Source organism: Archocentrus centrarchus, chromosome 5 (assembly GCF_007364275.1).
Source record: "Archocentrus centrarchus isolate MPI-CPG fArcCen1 chromosome 5, fArcCen1, whole genome shotgun sequence".
Classification (NCBI taxonomy): domain Eukaryota; kingdom Metazoa; phylum Chordata; class Actinopteri; order Cichliformes; family Cichlidae; genus Archocentrus; species Archocentrus centrarchus.
In genome coordinates, this window is record NC_044350.1 from 18,747,442 (window position 1) to 18,773,504 (window position 26,063).

Genomic DNA, 26,063 nt, shown 5'->3' on the forward strand with positions numbered 1-26,063 from the left:
TCCACGCAGATGGATCGAGGACGCAGCAGCTAAAGCTATACGGTTAGCAGGGCTATCGGGCCCAGGTCGTTCATTTTGTTCAGGCGGACCTCCGACCGGCAGGGATTAGAAACGTGCAAGATCATATGTGTGTGGAGGGGGAAAGAGTAGCACAAGATGGTTCGGGAAACCAGACACCTCTGGGTGGGAAATTTACCCGAACACGTTCGAGAGGAGAAGATCGTGGAGCATTTTAAACGGTAGGTTGTGTATTTTCGAAGCAGCGCGCGCTAGCTATATCACTAGCGTTACGAAGGGTAGGCGGCTGCTATCAATGCTAATACAGCTAATGTTAGCATTTTAAGTTTTACTAGTGCTGATATTTCTCGTGGGGTGGATGTGCATTATCCCAGCACTGTGATGGATATTGAAGCGAAATACGCGGAGCAGAGCCGCTCCGGCGTGAAGGTGTACGATTTATAACATTTCTCGAACTTTTGTTAACGCCAAGGAGCAATTAGCTGGGTTCGCTAGCCACCAAGCTTCCACCCAACCAACCATTTTGTGGGAAGTCGAGACGTTTTCATGATCTGTACAAGCCAAACGGCAGCTATCCTTAGCCACAGAGTAGCATTAAATGCCTTGAGTTATTTTAGCCACTGGAAAAGTCTCACTCAATTGTTTGTGTTCGTCAGTGTAATTTCTACTGATCGCGAAGGGAAGGAAATTTACGATTAGTGACGAGAGCTGCTTCACGCCCGCTCCCATAAGTATAGCTGCTTAAAGTAAGCCAAGTTAGTTAATGTTGTTGGAGTAATTTGTGAAATTGTAATCTGTAAACCGGGTTTTGCTGCCTTTGGTGCTTGAATGTAAAGAAAGCCAACATAAATAAACTGCCTTCCGGGGTTCATATAAGTCATTTATAGCTTTGTAGTTAATACTTAATGTCTTAAACCCTTGCTACGCGGCGGAAAGGCTGCTTGAGTAAGCAGTTGGACAGCAGACATAGCAGCTAATGGGATTTATTGCTGGACACCACTGCTAGTGGTCTGTCGTTTGAGCATAATGCTTTTTCACATGTGCTGCATCCTGTTATCTTGTTACTTTACTATTTCGAGCTTTCTCTTTATCTGAGTACTCTCAAATGTGATCCAGTATAATCACTTGATGGCTGTTCACTTCTGATTTGTGGTTTTTGATTCTTTATATCATATCCTGCTTCCAGTGTCAGTGCAATTTACTAGCTTGCTAATAGACACTTGCACGTCCTCTATTCTTGGCTGGTGTATATGTAATTTCCTCTTTGTCTCTGTTTCAGGTATGGCCGTGTGGAGAGTGTTAAAGTTCTGCGAAAGCGCGGTTCAGAGGGGGGCGTTGCAGCGTTTGTGGATTTTGTGGATATCAAAAGTGCACAGAAGGCTCACAATGCTGTCAACAAGATGGGAGACAGAGATCTTCGGACTGACTACAATGAACCCGGGTCAGTCCCAAGTGCTGTTCGGGGCCTGGAAGACAGCTCCCCCTCGAGCAGTCGAGATGTTACAGGATTCTCTAGGGGTACGGTTGGTCCAGTGTTTGGTCCACCCGTGTCCCTTCACGCCAGAGAGGGACGTTATGAACGGAGAATAGATGGGTAAGTGGACACGGCGTCCCCTTCGAATCCAGGGAAATCTAGGTATCACACAGTTGTTAAACCTAAACACATAGGGGGGAGGGGGTGGTATCCATCAGGGATTGATGCCTCAAGGGGTTACACAAAGGTAATCTAGGGATCGTTCCACTTTTCATCCTAATTGACTCACCTTGCCCATTGGATCTAAGTAAATTAACTACACATTATTATTTGGTAAGGTAACTATATATTCAGAGTTTGACATCTGATCTGGATATTACATCTGTGTGGAATATCCTGGTGAGTTGTGGATTTATTGCATTTTATGGGAGTCTACCTTGGGGAGCTTGTGGATATTTTCTTTTAATCAATGTGGAATCTAACTTTACTTTTTAAAAGTCTGGAATCACTTCAAGCTGGAAGTACATCACTATTATGATGGATACACGTTTTTTGGAAAAACCTATACAGGTATATCATTCACTTGAAGAAACCTTCCATCGTGGGATAACATTTTTTTCCCCTCACAGCAACAACTAATTATTGGACTGTTAATTACTTTAAAAAAATATATATATTTTTTTTGCACTTGTGGATACAGCCTGTTCTGGATTTAACTTTGGCCGAGTGGATGGAAGAAACTTTACAATCATTGCACATAAGAAGGAAAAACTGGTGTAGTCCAGGGTATCACTGTCATGTTAGGATGAGATTAACTCAATCGTAAACAGTTTTTGTCTGAAATATGGAAGCTATGCCAAGAAGATTTCTCAAGAACACAGAGGATCCAACCACCAGACTACCAGTAAGGTTTGTGGAGCTATTCTTGCTTTTGCCATGAAGACATGAAGATTGGATAGTTGGGATGTAACCTCCTGGATGTACGCAATATGATACCCCGTGCTGGATGTACTGATGTGGACCCTAGTTTGGATAGGTGTAGCTGGCATTCAGCCATTCATTTGGATTACTCAAGTGTGGATGTAGCAGTTTGAGACCTCGATGAGGAGAAAAGTCCTCCAAGTATCTTAGAGGAAGCTGAAGACTTTTTTTTTTTTTTTTTTTCTTCCTCAATTTTTTTTAAGTAACCTGACACTAAACAAAGATGACATCTGGTGATAATGGAGTTATATCATGCCCACCACTCCTGAGGATTTTATTGACTCTGACACGTGTCTGGGAGCCTACCAGCCTGTGTGACACTAAATAACTTAACATTAACCCATGGAATATTTTTTCTTTTCTCGCAAGTATAAAACTCAATTACTGCAAAACAAGACTGATCCCATTGGATTTATTTTCCATTCAGGCTCCAACTTACTGAATAGTCAACCTGGAATGTGCCGATTATCCTGAAGTTCATCATCTTTTTTTTTTTTTTCCTTTTTTTAAATTCATATTTATTTATTGAGGTTTTATTTTCCTATGATTTTTTTTTTTTTTTTCACACGTCCCAAAACTCATAAAGGTCCATTTCTGTGTATTTTTTTCTTCCTTTTTTCCATCCAGTGAAGAGCATTAAATAAGCCTAACTGTGGATTATACGTCAACAATCCTACTGGCCTGGTGCTCAGTATATGAACATAACATACAATACGAGAATACGTGAAGCGTTTTTGCCTAGCTCTCTCACATTCTGACCCACCTAGATTTTATTTGGATTAGTTTCGGTAACTTCTTTTCTAAAAGGTTGGTATTTCTCTGCCCTCTGCATACTTTCTTTCCTAACCTTCCTTCGTGCTTTGTTTAATATTAGTTTTGCACTGCTTTTAGGGAAATTTATTACTTAAATGCAAGAAAGGGAGGAAAGTAAATTTTATGAAATATATGTGTTTGCCTCTTTTTTTCCAGTTTTGTGAAGTATTATTTACACATTAAATGCATTAATCCAAAATCTGCATGGCATTTTAAATCTCCACCACATAGATCCTTTTAGAATAAATATCTACTTGAATACTTGCGAGGAAGGATTTACATAGAAGCACCCCTGCCCTCCTGCTCATAGTCATAGTAATTCATGAACAGTCAGCCTCTGAAATCAGCTCCCCTGAACATCCTGAGGTGACCATAGACCTATTTTTTGCTTTGCCAATAAAATAAATTAATTACAATACACTAAGAACAGTATATGTTAAATCTGAAGTAAAGTTCTTATGAAGTTTGTGGTCAGCTTGTTTTCCTGTGACTGTTCGTGAATTTACATCATAGATGTATAGACTTATTAGACTTGTTTTGGTTTACAGATGGAATCTGTTTTCAGTTTTTACAGAGAGTGCCAGGGATTTGATTCTCTTAAAGAGTCAAATTATTCTGTTCATTCTGTTCATTTGTCCTTTGGTGACAGCTTTTGTAGTGAGTCTTTAGTGAGTTTCAAAGCAGTTTTTTTAAACAACATGCTAGAGTTGACAAATAGGAATGCCATAGATGAGGCCAGTGTTTCATTTTTGGTGGAAACAAATCAGAAATTGACAGAAGCATCTTGACATTAAAGAACTGGCACTGCTCTTTATGACTGTATTAAGCTGCATAAATTAAACCTGCATCTTAAGGGGTTTTTTTGGAGGGGGGGCAATGCCGGGTTGGGCCTCATAGGCCATTTAATTTGCTGTAGTGCATTTTAAAGTCAAAATGTTCATTTGCTTTTTTGGTTAAGAGTCTGAATAACACTTTTTATTTTCATGTTTGTCTTGTTCTTAATTTACAGTAGTTCAGAAAGCCGTGAACGTGCATATGATCACAGCCCATACGGACACCATGACCGCAGTGGCACTTTTGACAGACAGCGTCACTACAACGCCGATTATTACCGCGACCGCTCTGTGTTTGCCACTGCTGGCCCAGGCAGCAGTTCTGTCGGGGGAAGCTTTGAGGCATCAGACCCGCATTTTGACTCTAGAATCCGAGACCCTTTTACTCTTACTAACTCTTCACGACGTGACCTGTACAGAGATGACAGAGGACGGCGTGTCGATCGGACCTATCATCACCGTCGGAGCCGATCGTCTCATTCCTCACAGTCAAGGCATCCCTCCCCTCAACGGACCACGGGGCAACCCCCCAAAACTCCTCATTCCCCTAAAAGAGCGCCCTTGTCCCCTGGGAGAGGCCCAAGGTCTCGATCTCGCAGCAGATCTTCAAGTTCTGATTCTGTCAGCAGCACAAGCAGCACGGGCAGCGGCAGGTAGGAACTTTTTTTCTTTTTAAATCTATTAATTTTAGGTTAATATTTGACCTTGGACAAAGCATTAGGTGCATTGCTGGGTAATTTGTAAATAGTCTGGTTACTCAGACTGATAAGTGTCTAATAGTGTTTTTTGTTTTCTTTTTTCCCTTTCCCCTGTCATTGACAGTGATTCAAACAGCAGCTCGAGTGATGGCTCACAGGCTCGTTCTGTTCAGTCATCAGCTACACACGCACCACCTCAGTCCTCTATGGCACTAGAGTCTGAGGAGCCCCGTCGGAGCTTTGGAATTAAAGTGCAGAATCTACCAGTACGCTCAACAGGTGAGTTTTTTTTTTAATGTTCGTCAGCCTCTCAGTGGACCAAGTTAACAGTCTTTTCTCAGAAATAATTTTCTTGCTCTAACAGTGTTTTATAACCTTTATTCTTTAAAATTATTTTTGCCTTAATGGCATTAGAAAGTATCCATTAATTTAGGCGGCGTATATTTAGCTGAAACATATATCTCATCACAATTAGTGGGTAATTAAATGTGTCCATGTGTAAAAACTTTCTTTTGAGCTCTTGTAAAAGCGAGTTTCTGATGGTAGAGCGCTTGTGTCACTGTAATGAAATACATTTATTTGCTTTACTGGTTGCCGCAGGGCATTGTATAGATTTGTGAGGACAGAGATTTATCACTTTTATTACTGTTGTTGTAGTATCTGCTGAAAGTTGAAGCCACATATACAGATGTTTTGCACATTTTGCATGCCCATGGCATGTAAACTAAAATGGGCTGTGAATAAATTTAGCTAGATGAAAACCTTTCCCTGTCCAGATTGAAGTGGGAGTCAGTTCTTTGGGAAATCTGTTGTTTTAAGTACTGTTCTCTTCTTCTCTGCAGACACAAGTTTGAAAGATGGGCTCTTCCATGAGTTCAAGAAACATGGGAAAGTGACCTCAGTGCAGATCCATGGAACATCAGAAGACCGCTATGGTTTGGTGTTCTTCAGACAGCAAGAGGATCAAGAAAAAGCCCTTAGTGTCTCCAAAGGAAAGCTGTTCTTCGGCATGCTTATTGAAGTCACTGCCTGGAATGGACCTGGTAAGTCGTGACAAAAGTCACAAAAATTAGTATTTTCTGCAGAGTTGTAGATGTGTTAATTCCACCATGGGTTTGAGCAAGAATACAAGTAGCATGTCAGTATTATTAGTGATAAACCTTTTTCTTCTAGAAACGGAGAGTGAAAATGAGTTCAGGCCTTTGGATGGGCGGATAGATGAATTCCATCCAAAGGCCACAAGGACACTGTTTATAGGGAACCTGGAGAAGACCACCAGTTACCAGCAGCTCCTTGACATTTTTCAGCGCTTTGGTGAAATTGTGGTAAGCATCCATCTGACTTTAAATTATGCAAGTAGGCTTGTATGTTTTGCATTTAACATTTACTCTTTGCTGTCTTTTCTTAAGGACATTGACATCAAGAAAGTAAATGGAGTTCCCCAGTATGCCTTTGTCCAGTATTCTGATATTGCCAGTGTTTGCAAGGCCATAAAGAAGATGGATGGAGAGTATTTGGGGGCCAACAGATTAAAGGTAGTGATTTTACACTAAGCAGTCTTATCATTTCTCATCCATGTATGAGTGTGTTTTCAATGAAAGTACAGATTAATGCGTTTACAATATCTATGTTGCTGTTTCTCTCTCTCCTTGCAGCTTGGTTTTGGAAAGAGTATGCCCACAACGTGTGTTTGGCTAGATGGTTTGTCTGCCAATATTACAGAGCAATACCTCACACGGCATTTCTGCCGCTATGGACATGTAGTTAAGGTAAGATGATGTGTTTTCGCTTAAGATTTGATACTTTTGTGGTTTTAGTGCTGTTTTTCAAAGCCATAAATGTGATTTTAATTTATCCTTTTTTTAGGTTGTGTTTGACAGATTAAAAGGGATGGCCCTCATCTTGTACAACAACACAGATTTTGCTCAGGCAGCTGTAAGAGAGACCAAAGGCTGGAAGATTGGTGGTAATAAAATAAAGGTAAAAAAAACGAATGAAGTTGAAATGGAAATTATTGGTTTGATCAATAAAATTTACCCATTATTTTTTTCCCTCATTAATTTTTTGTATTTATTCAATTATGATAGGTGGATTTTGCCAGTCAAGAGAGTCAGATGGCTTTCTACCGATCCATGCAGGCATCTGGTCAAGACATTAGAGACTTCTATGAGATTCCTCCTGAACGACGGTAAACCACCAGTATTGCTAACCAAATACAATTAATTTATTTTTCTTTTTTCTTTTTTTTTTTTTTAAATTCAAGCAGATAAAAAAATGTTTGCTGCTAGTGAATGTAATAATATTTTCAATCTCCCTGCTGTTAGTGACAATAATGACATTGCAAATGAATTTAGGTTAGCAAAATTAAGTACTTCACATTTCCTGTTCTCTTCTTAACTCTACAGAGAGGATCGCAGAGCTCCATATCATGAATTTGCAGCAGAAAGGGCCTACTATGAGAATATACGAACACCTGGCCTCTATACAGAGGATACTCGAAGAGACTATGCTGCCCGCAGCAGAGACCGCTTTCCTGAGCTGGAACATTATCAAGGGGATCATTTTGACCCACGCTATCATGAAGACCCAAGAGACTACAGGGATTATAGAGACCCCTTTGAGCAAGACATCCGAAAATACACATATATTCAGAGGGAGCGAGAAAGAGAGCGAGAACGTTTTGAGGCTGATCGTAGCAGGTGGAGCCCTTCCCATCCAAGGCGACCTATTAGTCCAACAGTATCACCTTCACCATCTGAGCGGGTTCCCAGAGACTCAGAACGAAGGGTTTACAGCCAGTCCTCTGAAAGAAGTGACAGCGTGAGTTCAGTGTCACCACCACATTTTGACAAATCTGAAAAGACCCTGCCAGAACATCCCTCGAAGAGCGAGAAGACCAGCCAGCCAGATCGTGTGTCTGGAGCTGAGAAAACCAAACGGGCAAAACGGAAAGAAAAAGGCGACAAATCTGAAAAGTTAAAATCAAGAAAAGCAAAGGGGCAATCTCCATCCAACCCAGTACCTGAAACAGAACCTGAGCCTGGTTTTGATGGAGGGTCTGGAAGAGGAAGAGGGTCAGACCAGGATGTCCATGAAAAACAGAAATGTAAAGGGGATGGTGACCTTCTTACTAGTAATTTGTCAACTGTTCACCAGGAGTCAGTAAAAAGTGAAAGATCTGAAATCATTAAAGGCGATAGTTCAGACTTAGATGGGAGAAATCGACTAAAGAAACATGTGAAGTCTGAAACTGGAAGTGATGGGAAAGATTCGGCAGTGGATTCAGATCGTCGTGCTGCAAGAAAAAGGCGGTTTGGTGACTCTGGAGCAGGAAGGACGGCTCGTCAGAAGAGAAACAGGCATGAAGAGGAGGATGGTAATCAGGCTTCTGACTTTGGTGCAAGTGGTACATATTTGAAAGAATTAGATGCCGACAAACACAAAGATTCCCAACGGAGAGATTCAAGACCCAAAAGTGAGAAAAGTGGAACTCAAAAGGATGGTCAGGAGGACCTTAGAGTACAAAGAGAGAAGTCAGAAGGCTCTTTGGACCCACTGGAGTCCAAACGACATCTAGGACACACTTCTTCTAGAAGATTTTCACAAGAGGGTATTACTGATCAAAACAGTACAAGAGAACCAGACCACCATGCTGCTGTCAAAATTGGTCAGAATTCTGAAATTAACAAAAGTGCCAAGAATAAGGAAGATCACATTGACATTGATACCTCTCAAAGTTACCGCAAGCAGATGGAACAAAACAGACGTTTGCACCAGCAGCAACAGCAGCGCGAGTCTGAGAAAGCTGACAAACCAGCAAGTCCCCAAGGAGCTGAAACAGAGGATTTAGAACATCGGAGCCTCGTGCATGAAGTTGGTAAACCTCCTGAGGATGTCACGGATAATTTTCCATCTCACAAATTAAAGAAATTAGACCAATTTGACACTGACTCAGGGATAAAAAGAGAGCGCGTTTACAGAAGCTTCAGACAAAAAAGTGAAGATCCTGATTGGAACACCAGCCCCCCTCCAGGCCATTTCTCACATCATCCAGATGAGGACTTTGTGGAACCTCCACAGAAAGACCTGAGCCAAAATGATGAAAAACCTCACTCAGATCTGGAGCTGTTAGTCAAAAGGACACATAACACACAAGTTAACAAGGCAGGCACTCCTTTCCTCAGTGTGGAAGAAGAGAAGCAAAAGAGATGGGAGAGCAGAGTTAAACAAGACTTGTTACCTGACCTGAATTTTTCTCGAAGTCTGAGTAAAAACATTCACAATCGCAAGCGTTTGGAATATGGTATTTGGCATGACTTGGAGCCTGGGGAAGTACGATCTGACTCTGAAGAGGACAGAGAGACCAAACCCCATTCTCCTGTGGCCTCCACATCTATGCCTTTTTCTGAAAGGCCAAGAGCTGACAGATTTTCAGACCCCAAACAAGCACAGCTTGAGAAGAACAAATTCTACTCATTTGCACTTGACCAAACTATCACGCCTGACACAAAGGCTCTGCTTGAGCGTGCAAAATCTCTGTCATCTTCCAGAGAAGATAACTGGTCATTTTTAGACTATGATTCTCATTTTGCAAGCTTTCGCACCAGAAAAGACACTGAAAAGGTGGAAGCAGCACCAAGACCTACACCTTCCTGGTACATGAAAAAGAAAAAGACTCGAATTGGATCAGAAGACAAACTTGATGATAGGAAAGAAGAACCTAAGCCAGAGGAACATGAACGCAGAGAGCTATTTGCCTCACGCTTCCTTCATAGTGCGGTCTTTGAGCTGGACTCTAGAAGACTTCAGCACCTGGAACGCAAGCACGAGGAACCTGAGCAAAACTGTCAGCAAGCGACAGGAGATGGTGAACTTGACTCAGGGCCAGTTGTCCTTTTCCATAGTCGTTTTTTGGAACTGACACGACTCCAGCAACAGAAAAATAAAACAGAGCTGCTGAAAGAGGCAAGAGAAGACACCACACCTGCAGATGAAAACAAAGTAGAAAAAGCACTTGTTGAAGAGCAGCAAGCTCTGCAGTCACCTGAAACAACAGAAAGTACCACAGAGGCAGAAATTAAACCAATCAGCCCTGCTGAAGACCTGGTTCCTGAACCCAGGCTGGAACCAACTTCTGTCACTCAAACTATGGTCAAGGACTTTCTTCCATCTGATGAGAAATGTGTTTTGCTAAGTCCACCCCATGAAACGTGTCCCCTTGTGTCTTTCAAAAAAGAACAGGAAAAGGATAATGAACATGTTGCATCCATGCAGCACCCAACAAATGAGACGACATCAGATTCTCTGCCTGTACCTGTTATACCATCCGAACCCAACTATTCAGTGAATAGAGATAGACGTTCTCCGTCTGAGGTGAAGATGGATATTGTTACTGAAGATGTAAAACCTCCAGTCACAGAACAACCGTCCCACGAGTCTCATGATGAGCTTGTTAGTAATTCAGAACCAGAGCTGGATCCTGAGGCAGTACAACCAGAAGTACCTGAGGCTGGTAGTCCAGTACAGCCTAGTATTGTCGAGCAGGTGGAAGTACCCAAAAAAGAGACTCATTCCATTTGTAAAACAGGAGCAGAGAATGAAGGTGAGAAGAAACATCAAGCTTGTAAAGTGCAGGTGCCTGTTGACAGTGACAGAAATGATGAACCAGCCTTATCTCAGAAAGAAAATAAAACAAAAGAGATAAAAAATAAAAAGTATAAACAATCTCCTGCACAAGTTGCTTCTGTTCCTGTAAGTTCTGCCACTGTTTCTGAGAAACAAGCAACACGCAAGAGTGAGCGCATTGACAGAGAGAAGCTGAAACGTGGCTCATCCCCAAGAGGTGAGCCAAGGTCCACAGGCAGATCTCCAATTCATGGATCAGATCCCGATGCATCTGAGCAGAGCATACCAGTAAGTAGAGCAAGACGAAGAAATGTTAAATCTGTCTATGCCACCCCAGTTGAAGATGATACACCAGTTCGTACTGGAAAGGATATCGCAGAGTCGCCACGCTCTGTGCGAAAGCGTGGTACGGACAGAGATGCAATACAACAAAATACTGATCCTGATCCACCAGCTCCAACTCCTGCGGCTAAACGTGGCCGTCCTCCCAAGAATCGCAGACAAGGTGAGGAAAGTTCAACTGCTAAAGTAGAAAAATCTAAGGACAATAAAGACACAGATTCAAATGAATCAGAAAGCGGTGAACGAATTCCAAGAATGTCAAAAGGTAGAACACCCCCTCGTATCACAAAGGGTTCATCAAATCAGATGTCCACATCCCTAGGGTCTGGATCAACAAGGAAGGGGGACAAAGCTGATGCAGTTGATGATGATTATCAGGAAAATGATTTCACAGATGAAGATACCTTAGCTTCGCATGACTCATCAGGTTCAGGTAAAGAAGATCCATCGCTGAAAATTGATGAAAAGAGAGAGGAGAAATCCAAACAAGCTGCAGAATTAGGGAAAGGTAAAGATGTTCCGCATGAAAAAGTTTATGATGACAAATCAAATGGAAAAGAAACAGATTGCTCCAACGTGGAAGAGAAACCCATCTCAGAAAAAGACAAGACTGTTAGAGGAAAAGCAAGAAATTCCAAGTCTCCTGTTCTCAAGAACCTCAAAATCAGACTGAATGTCACAGAGGTGAAAGACCTCCTTCAGTTAGGTGAAGAAGAACTTGGGAATCCAGACGATTCATCAAAAAGGCTTAAACACAGTGACCACAGTGAACAGGTTTCAAAGTGCACAAATGCAAACAAAGTAGGCTCCAGCAATGAAGAAAATGAAAATGCATCTTCAGAAAAAATGGAGCTCCTGGGAACATCAAAAAATGTTATTTCACAGGAGCTAGAACTGGAGCAGGCTGTAGAGAACATTGCTAAACTTACAGATCCAACCTTTCCAACAGAACCACCAACACCGCCTGTCCCACATACAGGTGTAAAAAATGACCCAGAGGAAGAAAAACCTTCTAATCCTGCCAGTGAGTCAGAACTTATGGCTGCTATTGACTCAATAACCCAGGCACCTCCACTAAGTGCAGATATAGGCTCAGAACCTGAGATTCAAGACTTTGTCCAGGCTGATAAGGAAGATGAACCTGAGACAAATATATCCTCTATGCAAGAGGACCCCACCTTCCCAAACACACCTAAGAAGGGCTCCAAGGGAAGACCTAAAACACCTAAACGTTCTAAAGGCCAGAAGCAAGTAAGAAAGGATTTGAAAGATGGACATTCATTAAGTGAGGAACTGACAACCCCATTAACAGATAGCACAGCTTCTGATACAAAGGTTGTTTCTGAGGCGCCTGCAGCTGCAGTGCCTACAGCTGTAGCAACTGCAGCAGTTATTACCCCTACTACTTGGAAGACAGAACCTGAGCCTTCAGCTGTCAAAGCTACAGATGTAAACACAGAGACAGCATCATCTTCTGAAGAACAGATTCAACATCTTAAATCTGTTTACCCACAGTCTAAGAGTCCAATATGCACAAAGCCACAGCAGTTGCCACCTGAATGCATCTCCCCATCTCTGTCACCACTAGCTAACAGACCAAATGTGAGACCCATTCAAACAAGCAGAAATCCTGTTTCTCCACCAGACTGGCGCCATCAGTCTAAGGATACTGGTGTTTCTTCCTTACCGGTCATGCAGTTACCAGCAAAGGAAAACCAGCCTTTACCCTCAGAGTCTGAAAACATGGATATTGATCATGGCACAAGCGACTTGAGACAGATTTTAATCAAACATAAAACTGTTTCATTACCAGGCAGCAGTTCTGTTTCTAGTAATCTGCAAAACCTTCGAGATCAGAACCCATCTGAAAGTAATACTCAGCTCGCAGCCATTGTGCCAAATAAGTCATCGCTGCCTGATAGTAAAATGCCAGTGCACTCTGTCCCACCTATTGTTAGATCTCCACAAACTCTAACAACTCCCGAGGCAAAGTCTGTGATCTCCGTTATTGCATCTACTGCCACGTCTGTTATCAGTCGTGTTTGCAATCCTCCTGAGCCTGAAGACAAAATGAACGTAAGCATTGGGAATCCCTGTGTTGACATGCCGATAACCAAACCAACTTATAGGTCCAGCAAAGATGATGTTGGATCATACCCCGGGCTACCTGCTGGTGATGAGGGAGGAAGTGCCGCACGTTTCATTGTTGACAGCTCCACTCTTAGTACTGGATCTTGCCCGGGTCTGAGAGTAAATACATCTGAAGGAGTGGTGGTACTGAGTCACTCGGGTCAGAAAACCGAGGGACCCCAGCGGATTAGTGCAAAGATTAGTCAAATCCCACAAGCAACAGCAGGTGAGATGGAATCTCAACAGCTGGTGTCTATGCCCAAGCAGGATATGTATTCCCATTCAGGGCTTCAAAAGGGGCCTTCATCCCAGACAGATCATGGACATCCTGGTAAACACCAGTCAGGATTGTCTTCTATCAAGCAAGAAAGCACTGGTTTGGAAAAGATGGATTCCGCTTACCAGTCTGGACCTCAGGGAGTAGTAAAGCGTCTGCCACAAAGCAACCAGCAGGTAATGGGTTACCATCAAGATTACATGCCATTAAAACATCCAAAGAAAATGGATAGTGCTGATCCTCATGGTACGGATGGAACCAAACCACCGTGGACCTCTGCTGTAAGCCCCGCAATAAGCCCCCATTTGCCCTCTCCACCTGGAAACCATGTAGGTTTTGTTACAACATCTGGTGAAAGAACTCCTTCACATCTCGGTGGGGTCAAACAGGAACCACGATCCCCACGAAAGTCAGGCCACCCACACGCTCCATTTGTCTCTTCACCCATAGGTTCCTCATCACCCAAGGGTATTTCAGTTATGTTATCCACTAGCCATCCTGCCATGCAACAGTTTATTACTGGCGTACATCATCCCGAGCAGTCGGTTATCATGCCACCTCATAGTGTACCTGGAGGTTTGGGACGAATGTCTCCTCACTGTGTTACCCAGTCAATTCCAGTGGGGCATCTAGTCCAGGGAGATGTCAGAGTGAATACTCCACCCCTCTCTGTGATGAGCTACGGCATGCACAGTGAGTCTCTTGGCTCCCCTTGGTCTGGTCCCATGCAGCCACGGTCTACATCACCTCAGGCTGTTGGCAGGGACAAGGTTCTTAAAGTAAACCTTGGTTCTTTGAGGAGTCATGAGGGGGAACAGGAAGAATCAAGACACTTCCACCAGACAGGAAGACCATCTCCTGCACCTTTGAAGCTGGAGACTCTGCAGCCTGATCCTCGTGGGGCTTTGCGGAGCAGCAGCCATTTGGAAACATACATGACACAGAGAGATATGCGTGTGCTTTTACATCAACAGGGGGAGCGTTCGACCACAGACTCTCATTCTGGACACATTCAGGAGACCTCTCTATCACCAAGAACACATGTTTTGCCTAAAAGTGTGTCTGATAAGGATATAACAAAGTCCTTAGAGGCAAAGAGGCCACACTCTCCTCTTCCTAAGGATGGATTGATGGGAATCAGACAGTCTGGACAAGCAATGGCATCTCCCCAGAGGGTTCAGCTGATGCCTCCTGGACCTAGTGGCTCATTCTCAGAGTACCCAGGGATGTACTCAAACCCAAGAGGAATCCATTCTCAAATGCCAGAGTCATCCCCTGTTGGACTTAACCAGCCACCAATGAACGTCACACCAGCTGTGGTGAGTGTACGATGTTTAAAATGCCAGTCAACATAATCAGTATTGATAAACCGGTGTATAACAGTTGGTTTATGCAGCAAAGCACAGATTAATCATAACAGCTGTGCGTGTCAATAACATTTTGTGCTAGTTGCATAGAGAAACTGTCAGTTATTAATAAAACAGTTTAACATTAGAATGAACTGTAGGCTTCAGAATAATTATAAATTAAATTGTAACTGAAGGGAAAAAATTTGAACATTAAACCATAAAATATTTAAAAGGAAGATTTATTTCAGGGCTGTACCATTGTTTTTAACTGTGTGTGTGTGTTTACATAACAGTCAACAGAATATTTATGCAGATCTCTTGGTATCAAACAATACCAACACAATACACTTTTTTGTAGGGTGCAGAACTCCAGACAAAAGATGGCAAGATGACACAGCCTGTTAATATGGTACAGTTACTCACGGTAAGGCAAATCTCCCCACGATTTAAATGACTTCAGGGTGCTTGGTCTGAACAAGAGCTTGCTTTGTCTCATGTTTGTTTTTGCTTTGTCTCGTATTTAAATAGAAATACCCTATTGTGTGGCAAGGGTTGCTTGCACTGAAGAATGACACAGCTGCAGTCCAGCTGCATTTTGTCTGTGGCAACAAAGCTTTGGCTCATCGATCACTGCCACTGCAAGAAGGAGGTGCATTGCTTAGGATTGTCCAGAGGATGAGACTGGAGGCTTCACAACTGGAGAGTGTAGCCAGAAGAATGACTGTATGTATCTTTTGTCTTAACCCCCCCCCCTCTCCTTTTTTTTTTTTTAGGGAAGTTTGTCTGCTAATAATAACCTTTTCCCCTCCACAGGGAGACACAGAGTACTGTCTTCTCCTTGCTCTGCCTTGTGGACGAGATCAAGATGACGTCCTAAACCAAACTCAAGCGCTTAAGGCAGCGTTCATCAATTACTTGCAGACAAAATTGGCTGCTGGTATCATCAACATCCCCAACCCGGGTTCCAATCAGGTGGGGCTTCAATGTTTTTTTAATTATCTCTGTGATGTGGCTAATAGAGCAGTCTGGAGGCTGATTTATGTGTAGTGAACATACTGACAGGGTTGTTCAGTACAGATGAAGTGAGTCATTTGTTTTTGTGGCGCTAAGCCTGTTGGTTTTATCTTCCTCATTTTTCATCCTGGACTATACAGCGCACAGAGAAAACCAACGGGTTTTGTGGTTCCTAACCTTCAGTGCCGTTTGATGACTTAATCTTTAACGCAGAACCGGTTCCACAGAATTGATGGGATGCATTTCTTGGCCAAAGTGTTTATGAAATGGAGTCTTTACCGTACAGTACAGGGTATAGGTTGCTTTGGAAGTGCATTTATCTATATGCATCATTCATGTTCATATTAATTCATATATTTTATAGCCCTTCCAAAAACATATCTATTACAGGGATGGGACGTATCAAGCAGAAATACCATTTGACTTTCACTGGGAACTAAGATTTTCCGTCACCCCATGAAATGACTGGTCACACGACCTTTGCTGTGCTATCTTTACCTGGTGCCGTTTGCACTGGACCTCATTTTTGTTCAGTTTTGTTTTTTTTCTTCTTTTTTTTTCCTCCTTTCAGTGGCACACACACTTCACCAGTCCAGTGGCTGGTAGTTAGTAGCAGTTCTCTTTTTGTTTAGTTTTGGTGGGTTTTTTTTAGTGGTGGTTTAATGGATCCAGCCACCTTGTGGTAGTGGCCCATCCTCCATCCTCTGACCAGATTCCCAAACTTCATACTGAAATTTGAAAATCGTCTGGAGCCCACCCAGAATCTTTAATCACAACTTTGATCATCACACAAGCAAGAAATTAAGTATTTCCTTTGTGTTTTCATTCATTCATTTTGATCTTCCGACGATTTATATACTGATCCTCCAGCAACAGCTTTACTTCCCAGATTCAGTTCTTCCCAGCTAATAAGAAATAAGATGAGTTCTGGTTCTGCACTACAGCCCACACTTGGGAATCGCTATTTCAGACAGAAAGTCGTTTTAAAAACGATTTAACTTTTCTTTGTGACTTCATGACTATTTGTGCCCTTTTCTAAAATGTCGTGCATGGATTATTTACTGTAGCTTTGACTTGCACAGTAGTTAATTGTAACTGATGTCCGTGTCTGTCTTTCCAGCCCGCCTACGTGCTACAGATTTTCCCACCGTGTGAGTTTTCAGAGAGCCACTTATCCCAGCTCGCTCCAGACCTTCTCAACAGGATTTCGAACATCTCGCCACACCTCATGATAGTCATCACCTCTGTGTGACCTTAACTGCTGGGAGCTGTCCCATTGATGGATCTTCTCGTTGATGAGCCTCAGGAAGCCAGAGGATATTCAGTTTTTTCCTGGACACAGTGGGAATGTGTAGGATAAATCCTATCAACACATTTTTCTTTTTTCCTTTTCCCATCAGTCTATTTTTTTTCTCTTCTCTCACCACTCCTGTCTGGTATATTTGTCCTTCTCAAAAGAACTCAGGGATGGATCAAACCAGAACGAGTCTTACTTGATCATTTCTCTGCTGTATTTCTATTTATTGGAGTTTTATTTTAATCTTCGGAGATGCTCTGAAGGAGGGAGAAAAAAAAAAAAAGGATGGGTGATGAACAAGAATTTGGTGACTCCAAGGGGCCGGTTTCGTTCATCTGTCTTTTTATTGATTGTCATTCATTGGTTCACAAACGAGGATCGTTGAAGCTGACGTACCTCAACGGCAGAACAGACATTTCAGCGTGTAATTTTTAATTATGTACAGACTTCCTCGCCCAGGCTTTTCTTTAGAGGAAGGAGGATTAACTTGTAAAACTTTGGAGAACCTGTAGAAGACTCATTTAACAGCTCCCTTAACTCCACCAGCTCTGCTCATTTTCTCACACTACTGAAGCAGTTTACCCCTCTGTCACCTGCCTTTGCATTGAACAAGCTACAGTTTAATTTGGGAGTTTTTGAAAGCAGGACTTTGTAAATATTTTAAATATTTAAAAGGAATTAAAAAAAAAAAACATGAACACAGCTCGGACAGCCTTCCAGAGAGACTTGGACTCTGGGACATACCAGAACACAGAGGGTGGAAATGTAGATGGACAGATCTTTAATTTTTGGGTGTAAATACTTGTAACAGAAGAAGGTTGGCAAGCTCTTGTGAGTGGAGTCTGCTGATGGCACTTCATATTTTGTAACTCAAATAAACTCCAGAAAACCTGGATATCTAAGATGGATATCATTTATTTTTTCATGGTCTGTGGAGTGTTTTTTTTTTTTGTTTTGTTTTGTTTTTATTTCCCAGTTTGGTTGCACTGTTTTATTTTCCCTTAATACTGAAGATCTGAGTTTTTTAAATAAGGGTTTATTTATACTTCATGCCATTAAAAACATCAGAGAGCTGTAGGCAAATTTGAAATTTTAATGCTTTCTCTACCAGAGATGAGATGGAAGATGTGTTCTGCCCAGAAACAGGTTGGATATATGACATACAGGTAGAACAAACTTGGGTTAGTAAAATAAATATAGTACAAAATGACTTGGACAGATGAAAATTTTTACTAAAGAGGAGCTTGATTACAAAAAAAAAAAAGAGCTCTTAAAATAAAAAAAATATGATGCAGGAGCTTAAATCTAAAATAAATGCAGTGACTGTGGTGTACCTAAAGGATCAATTTAAATTTCAGTTGATTCTGAGTATTTTTTTTCAATCAGAATTATTGTTTCATCAAATATTGATTTCAAATATCAAAACTGGAGAAAAACTTCCAGCTGGATACTGGATTTCAGATTTTCATCAGCGAAAAGCTACAGTCATAAAGATTATATGTAAAAGAATATCTTTTTTTTTTTTTTTGCAAAACAAAAAAAATTTACTTTGTTATATTTAGAAATTTTTGAAATGCACTAGTATTCTGTGGTCACTGCAGCAATTTAACAGTACAGTAAGTTCACATGAACTGAACACTTCTAAAAACATTTTACACAGTTAAGTGTTACTGTCAGCTGTCAGTGCTAACCCTCAGCCTCCCTGCAGTAGAATCTTGAGGGGGACACATAATTAGCGGGTCTCAGTAGAAGGGGGGTGTATGTGATCCTTAGTGATTTTATTCACCATATCAATTCAAAAGCAAATGGCTAATAAGAACCAGGAAATGCTCAAATCAGAATCAATATAAACCATTGAGAATACTGCCACTTTCTGTGATTGGCATTATTATGGTAAGAACTAACTCTACCAAGATTTTTAGCAGATGCATCTATGGTATGAATTTGAACATCCTTGGTGACGTCATTCTCGAGTTTTCACAAAGTTGAAAGTTGGCCGGCAGAGTGACGACAATACCCCACCAGCCTTTTTAGGCTGAGGGGTAAAAGCTGAAGTGCCAGGCACCAGCAGGTGCCCATATGCCGCAAGGCTCAGTGTTGTGGCCTTACCCCAGGGCCCCCCCGCCGCACATCATGCCCCACTCGCTCTCCCGACAATCCTGTCTAATATTTACTGTGCCAAAAAGAAGTGCCAGTGAAACAGATGCATAGTTCTTGTACAACACCACTGTCCAGCTGGTAATCTCATTACATATTTCAGTGTCATGAAAACAGCTTTAGCTTTAAAAAAAAAAAATAGAGAAGAATAAATTTTCTCTTACTTCTAATATTTTAACTTGGCACAGCAAAGACACAGTGCTACTAATAACATCAACAGTGGTTCAGAAAGCAGCAAATTTACCATCAGGTATTTACAGTGATCCCTCACCTATCGCGGGGGGGGGGTATGTTCCAGAGACCACCGCGATAGGTGAAAATCCGCGAAGTAGCGGCGTTATAGTTATTATATATTTATTTTATTATTTATATATTTTAAGGCTTTATCAACCCTTCCCACACCCCTATAAACCTTTGCCACCCCCTTAATACAACTTGAATGATGAGGATGATGAATTATGTATCTGTGCAGTACTGATGGCGGTGCAGTATCTTCGCCCTCGGCCGTTAATTCCGTTTCCGCTAAAGCCGTAGGCGTGAATTATCTCTTCGTCTGATTGAAGAACAGTTATGGGGTGTTACATAAATACCTACATACCTCAAAATCCCGCAGTATAGTGAAAACTCCGCGAAACAGAATTAGTAATATATATATTTTAAAAAAATATCCGTGATACATTGAAGCCACATTTAGTGAACCGCGATATAGCGAGGGACCACTGTATTTACATTTGTTTTCTTACTAGGATGTGTCGTAAAAATTAGTCAATCAGACCCACACAGGAACAACGCAGGAAAAAAAATTTTAAAAAATGCTGATGCATCATCAGCCAGTCAGACTGCAGTGAGATGGGTTGGATTGCTCATGCTCCCACCCCACCCTGAATTGGATAACCAGAAGAGATGGATGGATGGATGGAAGAGAAATGTGTCACATGCACTGACGCTATTTTTGGTTTATAAAACACTTGCTCCTTTACATCCGTCTTATTGTTTCAAATCATCACTGGAGCCAAACAACGCCACCAGCTGGTCTTCATACTGGGAGATGTTTCTCTTCATGATGTCAATGCAGGGTCCCAGCAAACGCTCAAAAGCCTGGACGTCAATTACTGGAAGGGAAAAAAAAGACACATTTTGATTTATGTCATCCCACCTCAGGCATTTTCTTATTCTTGTTTTCTCCACCCATACTGTGCATTCACATATAATCTTAAATAGTATTATACACTAAAACATAGTAAACAGGCCAGTTCCAAGAAACTGCACCTCCTGAATACAACAAGCATTAAACTGGAGTGTGTCAGCCTGCTGCATCATTCCTCCTACAGTCATGTCTGAAAAAGAACTTTTTCACAGAACTCGTGCAATCCTGTGAAAACTTACTGCTTATTCTTCCTGCCTCCATAAGCATTAAGAGGGTAAGTAGCAGCCAGGTGCTGATAATCAAATGCACTTGATTAACTGATCATCAGCAAGTGGAAGCACCTCTATAAAAGCAGAGGTTTGGGCAGTTTGTTGGTCTGGAGCATTCAGTGCTTCTCTTTCTCACCCCCAGCTGGTTGCAGTGGATGGCTGCCCCTCTCCGAGCCTGGTTCCGCCAGAGGTTTTGTCCTGTTAACAGGAAGATTTTCCTTCCCACTGCCACCAAGTACTGGCTCATAGGGGGTTGTGTGATTGTTGGGGTTTCTTTCTAATAATGTAGGGTGTTTAACGTATAAAATAAGGCGCCTTGACATGACTGCTGTTGTGAATTAGCACTATATAAATCCAGGTCATCTGTCTGGCAGCTAAAACTTGGCCCAAACTGGGTCAAGCAACAGGACAATGATCCCAAACATACCAGCAAATCTGAGAAAGAAAAGAATCAAGATGTTGCAATGGCCCAGTCAAAGCGTACCTAAACATTTGGTTTCTCCCACAGCATAAACTGATGCTGCACGAGGTTTGTTGGTGACCAGCGCCAGCTCCCCAAAGTACTGCCCTCTGGAGCAGCGAGCCACTTCCACTTCTACGTTATCCTGCTGGCTCGCCTTCGTCTGCAACAAAAAAATGTGTCAGTCATTTCATACAGCTGAAACACACAGCTGAAGTCAATTAAAACATTACATCCACCTCACATTAATCGATAAATTAAGAGGCATGCTTACTTTGCTTTTAATCATAATCTTCACCTCTCCGGTTTCCACAATGTAGAAACAATCGGCTTTCTCACCCTGCAAGGAAGAAAGGCAGCAGAAACACCTCCTGAGACTGAGCTAACTCTTCTTAATATAAAAACAGCCAAAGACAAAGTGGACCTGTACCTGTGTAATTATGCAGTCTCCATCTTTGAATGCTCGAGCTCCCAAAACATCAACAATCTTCATTCTCTCAGAAACCTAAAATGAAGCAAGTGAAATAAACTTGGGATAAAAGGTGACAATGTTCCTATTTCCCTTGACTGTTTTTTTTTAATGCAGTGTGCTTCAGTAAACCTCAAGAGACTTCAGAAGAGGAACACATTCAATGAACGCCTCGTACATCCTCCTCTTCTTCGCGTTATTTTTCACAATCAGCCTGTGAAATGTGGCTCGATCCTGAAAGGGCAGCAACCAAAGAACAACCTGTTTCAGATACTGCGTGATGCAGAGGACTATGAAGGTCATCCTCTTCCGTCAGACTCACCAGACCCCACAGGGCGCCGTCCTGCGTTGCGACGATTGTGGCAGCACGCGGCGTGTTGTACATGAGAGCCAGCTCTCCAAAACTCCCCTTGTTGTCATACTTTCCAACACACAAGTTCACACCGTCTTTCTGCACAAAAATATCATAAACACCTCTGGAAGTGATTGGACACAGAGAAAGAGAGAGAGGTAGCAGAAGTTAGTGTAGTTCTAATACAACCACATCCAGATTTAGTTCAATATTTAAAAGAAAAGAAAGCAAACCTCACTCACTTCTCTATGACATAGAAGTTGTCCCCATCGTCTCCTTGGTCTATGATGTGATCCTGAGGTTTGACCCGAACCTCAAACATGCCGTCTAAAACCTCAGAGAACTGCTCCTGCGGGAAAACAAAGCGAGACAGGTTTCTCTGTATGACACATTTTAAACATACACATTAAAAAGAAGCATCTGGAGAAGATATAAAACTTTTAACAAGTGGACCTTGAGCTTAAATGCAAGGATAATTAGACAGGACTGTAAAGGGGAAGTACAGTGCAGTGTAGGATGTGAAGAAATTGCCCTGGGCAAGGTTGTTAAAGCGAGTTTAGTTCTAGTTTAGTTGTTAGTTGTTAAAACCAAACTAGTTGTTTGGTTGTTAAAACTAAACTAGATTTAAAAGAACTGAAAGCTGCAGCAGACCTTTGCATTTCTTTTTTTTTCAAATAGAGTCACTTTGTTACCTTCAGGAAGCCAATGACAAAACATTAAAAGCTGAGTGCTGTGGCCTACGGTACTTTCTGGTCTTGTAGATGCTGTTACTAGAGGTCTGATCATGGAAAGGTGGGCCATTTCTTCCTTTAAAAGCTGATTTAAGCTGCTGTACCTGCTCCAGTGTCTTAAACAGTAAAATGTCTTTGCACGCGTCCCGAAGCCGGAGACGCTGCTCATCTGTTTTGGGATGCACAACCCGAGGCTGTGTGTCATCATCTTCATCATCATCTGGGTTGTACGCCTCTGCACAAACTGCAGCAAGACAAACAAAGGAAAAAAAACAAAAAAACCTGGAGTCATGTAGCCACATTAACTCATGATGTTCCAGTTACTGACCTGCAGTTCTTCGAATGGTTTTTCCAGACGAGCGCTCTGCAGAGAGACAGAGAGGTCAGTGTATTACGCTCATTGTTTTTAAAGCCCGGGCTTATCACACTCCATTCTAACAGCTCCAGAAGTGCTTGTAACAATGTAATAGTGTGATACTCACTAACAGGGACCGGTTCCTCCTCTTCCTCCTCTTCCTCCTCTTCCTTCTCTTCCTCCTCTTCCTCCTCTTCCACTTCGTCATCTTTGCTGGGTTCATCTGTATCTGCTTCAAAAGTGACTTCTTTCTGTGCAGGTTCAATGCTGGGTTTCTTGGTTTGCTGGTCGTTTTTTTGGCTCTCCAGAATACGTGTAAAATGCTGCACAGCAAACTCAGCCAAGTTAGGAGGCCTGCGACGAAGCACTTCCACCGTGTATCCCTGCAGCAGCTCTTTCAAACCAACTGGTATCTCAACAGCACTCATCATTCAGGTTCAAAGGTCAGGAGCTTTTATAGGAAAAAAAAAAAGATCTAAAAGAGCTTCTTTTCCATTAAACTCGGTTTATAATACCAGAAATATCAAAACCCAGCATCAGCATTTGATCAACACACTTTCTGTCTGTACCATCATCACTGGAGCACAGTGACTCCTCCTCCTCCCCCCCTCCACCCCCTTCTCCCCCCCCTTCTCCTCCTCCCCCCACTCTGCCCTGTATCGATCTTTTTATTTAGCACAGGCTGTCGGAAAGTATTGACCAGGACTTTTCACATCACATGTAATTAAAGGCTGGCCATTGGATTACGCCGCGGAGCTTGATGGTCTGGCAAAGGAACAATGCATGCAGAACACTTTTAACTGTTTATCCTGGAAGTCAGGCCGGTGTTCACATCCAGATCATTAAGTTACAGATGGGGTGCAATATATGATGGGGCTCATATATGCATATATAGCATAGTTATGAGGAGCCCTGTACCTCACTGAAAATGCAAAATGAAAAGTAACCATCACAGTACATGATAACTTCAATGTAGGTGTTAATGTTAGTGTCCTCACACACACTGGTTGTTGTCTCTGTCTTGTCTCTCCCTCCCTCTCCTCCCCAGGGGGATGGGGGTGGAGGTTGTTGTCCGATCTTCTGATGATCTTATGATCTTCTCCTCCTGTCCTCCTTTTATAACATGAACTATTGTATTCTACCACTACTGTTTTCTAACAGATACACCATTCTGATCTTATGATGATCTTATGATCTTCTCCTCCTTTGATAACATGTACTGCTGTATTCTACCAGATCCATCAGTCTGTTACACTATAAAATGTTTTTAATAATAGATGGGCGCAGAAGTACCTCATGGCTCAAACAAAAGGGAACTTTTTGCATGTAAAACTGAAAAAGGGAAAGGAAGGAGGGAAACTCATAGGTAGCATTACGGAGTTAATTTTTGGATAAACTCCTGAGGTTTTGCATTTTTACCGTAACCCCTTAAAGGGACTCTGGAGTAGCTGAACACAATGAGGCAAATGTAAATTTTAAACTTTCTGGCTCAGTTTTGTGTTACAAGCACTCCAGGTAGAAATTCACTTTAAGTCGAGGAGAAACATCAAAACAGATTTGCTTTCACATGTTGAATGCTGCACATAAAACAGCAGTTACTCTCCAGAGATTCAATTACTGATTCACATGATTTATAATCCTGGTCTTTCATAGTTCCCCAATTTTTTTTTAATTTGACTTATTTTTGTGTCATTTATTATCACTGACTGTTCACGGCTGAACATATAAACAGAGCACTAGATGCCTAAAACCTTTGTTAGAACAAATTATCAAAAGGAGTCAAAGATTTGTGGCTCCATGGGAGCCTCTCTGCTTTGATGATAAGGCTGAAAACTTTCCTTGTTCAGAAAGCTTACTACTGAAGCTGCATCAGGTGACCCTCAGCCACCCCTTAGTTATGCCGCTCAGGCTGCTGGAAGGCTTCTCGTGACGCACCGAGCACTTCTCCGGTCCACGTGCTGATCTGTTACTACTGCGTATCATGAACTTTCATCTTCTTTCTCCAACTGTTTGTTTTTCTGGCTTCACTATCAAAAGAGCCATTCATAAGTAATTCCTGGTCCCCAAAATCTGTATTTAGCCACAAAACATATTTGAGCCTTAAAAGGCTTCTTATTTTAGCCATTTATTTTATGATTGTTGTGTTTAACTTGTTTTTTTTTTATCTGTTATATTTTTTTAATCAATCAACTCTGGGATAAATCATGTTTTCTTATTTATATCTAAATGAAGGCGGCACAGCCTTAAGTATAATAATATTACCAATGTATAAATCATTCTAATTTTTAACCACATGGGATTATTCTGCAGTGGGCCATGTGACTATTTAGTACTTTAACTTTGCATTACAATAATACCATCTTTTTTGATCCATCAATGAAATTACACAGTACAGTAATAACCAATTGTTTACTTACTCTGTATTCTGAATATAAAGTAATATACAGTCTATCTCAGGCCATTAGTTTTCAAATTTAAAAACATTTCTGAGGAAAGCAGGTCAGAAGTGGCGGATGAACCAAATTTTCTTCTACATTAATGGATTACAATGAAGTAATAATTCCTCTCTAGATTTTATAAAATATATGTTTGTATCCAGTCATATTTGTATTAACTAAAATGTGCTCAATAATAATTTGACAAGAACACATCGGATTATTTTTATTTGAATGCCTTTCAGTTGCTTCCCTTTGTCTCCAAAGCTTGAAAAAAACAAACAAACCCCAAACTGTTTGTTTAGGATTATTTGAAATGTGTGTGCTTCCCTGAATCTGTTTTTCTTCTTCCAGTGATATGCTGCCGGGCTGAATGAGGACACTGACTTCGACAGGAGGAGCAGGGAGTGTCTACACTCGGGGCTTTCCCATTATTATCCACTGACTACAGTAACCACATAACTGAACCGGTAAATTCACACAAAGACAGGAGATGTAACCAAAAAAAGCAGGACTGCATTTCCTGCATATGGATTCAGATTTTTTTTATTTTTACAGATGTTGTCGTTCATGTACTGTTCAATCACAGTCACTATGCCTACTCCTATAATTTCACATTAGTCAGAAAGTAAAAGCTGTATTATTGATCACTGAGTGGAGCGTGACCGTACAGGATGCAGACAGTTCAAAGGCATGTGCTGCTGAGAGTTTCACACACACACACACACACACACACACACACACACACACACACACACACACACACACATACACACACACACACACACACACACACACACACACACACACACACACACACACATACACACACACACA

The 26,063-nt window shown here is 41.7% G+C and overlaps 2 protein-coding genes across 5 annotated transcripts in view; one reads left to right on the forward strand and one right to left on the reverse strand.

The window, feature by feature from the left end:
- LOC115780139 (msx2-interacting protein) lies at positions 1-17,753 on the forward strand. 4 transcript variants are annotated; one of them, XM_030729151.1, is made up of 15 exons: positions 1-239; positions 1,298-1,612; positions 4,296-4,772; positions 4,942-5,096; positions 5,660-5,860; positions 5,991-6,142; positions 6,227-6,352; positions 6,473-6,586; positions 6,684-6,797; positions 6,905-7,005; positions 7,223-14,510; positions 14,899-14,964; positions 15,069-15,263; positions 15,354-15,512; positions 16,675-17,753. In XM_030729151.1, exons 1-15 carry the CDS (start codon positions 157-159, stop codon positions 16,804-16,806), a joined length of 9,678 nt encoding a protein of 3,225 aa, XP_030585011.1. In that variant the 5' UTR covers positions 1-156; the 3' UTR covers positions 16,807-17,753. The 4 variants fall into 4 exon arrangements, with proteins under 4 accessions (XP_030585011.1, XP_030585012.1, XP_030585013.1 ...); XM_030729152.1 differs by having other exon boundaries at positions 4,299-4,772; XM_030729153.1 differs by lacking the exon at positions 1-239 and adding an exon at positions 330-447.
- Positions 17,177-26,063, reverse strand: part of prkar2ab (protein kinase, cAMP-dependent, regulatory, type II, alpha, B) — a 16,501-nt gene continuing 7,614 nt past the window's right edge. Inside the window, 10 exon segments of the mRNA XM_030729156.1 lie at positions 17,177-20,120; positions 20,909-21,047; positions 21,159-21,224; positions 21,315-21,389; positions 21,486-21,587; positions 21,676-21,829; positions 21,948-22,054; positions 22,541-22,680; positions 22,765-22,800; positions 22,919-23,214. Of these exon segments, the coding sequence (XP_030585016.1) occupies positions 19,996-20,120; positions 20,909-21,047; positions 21,159-21,224; positions 21,315-21,389; positions 21,486-21,587; positions 21,676-21,829; positions 21,948-22,054; positions 22,541-22,680; positions 22,765-22,800; positions 22,919-23,214 (1,240 nt within the window). The 3' untranslated portion in view covers positions 17,177-19,995.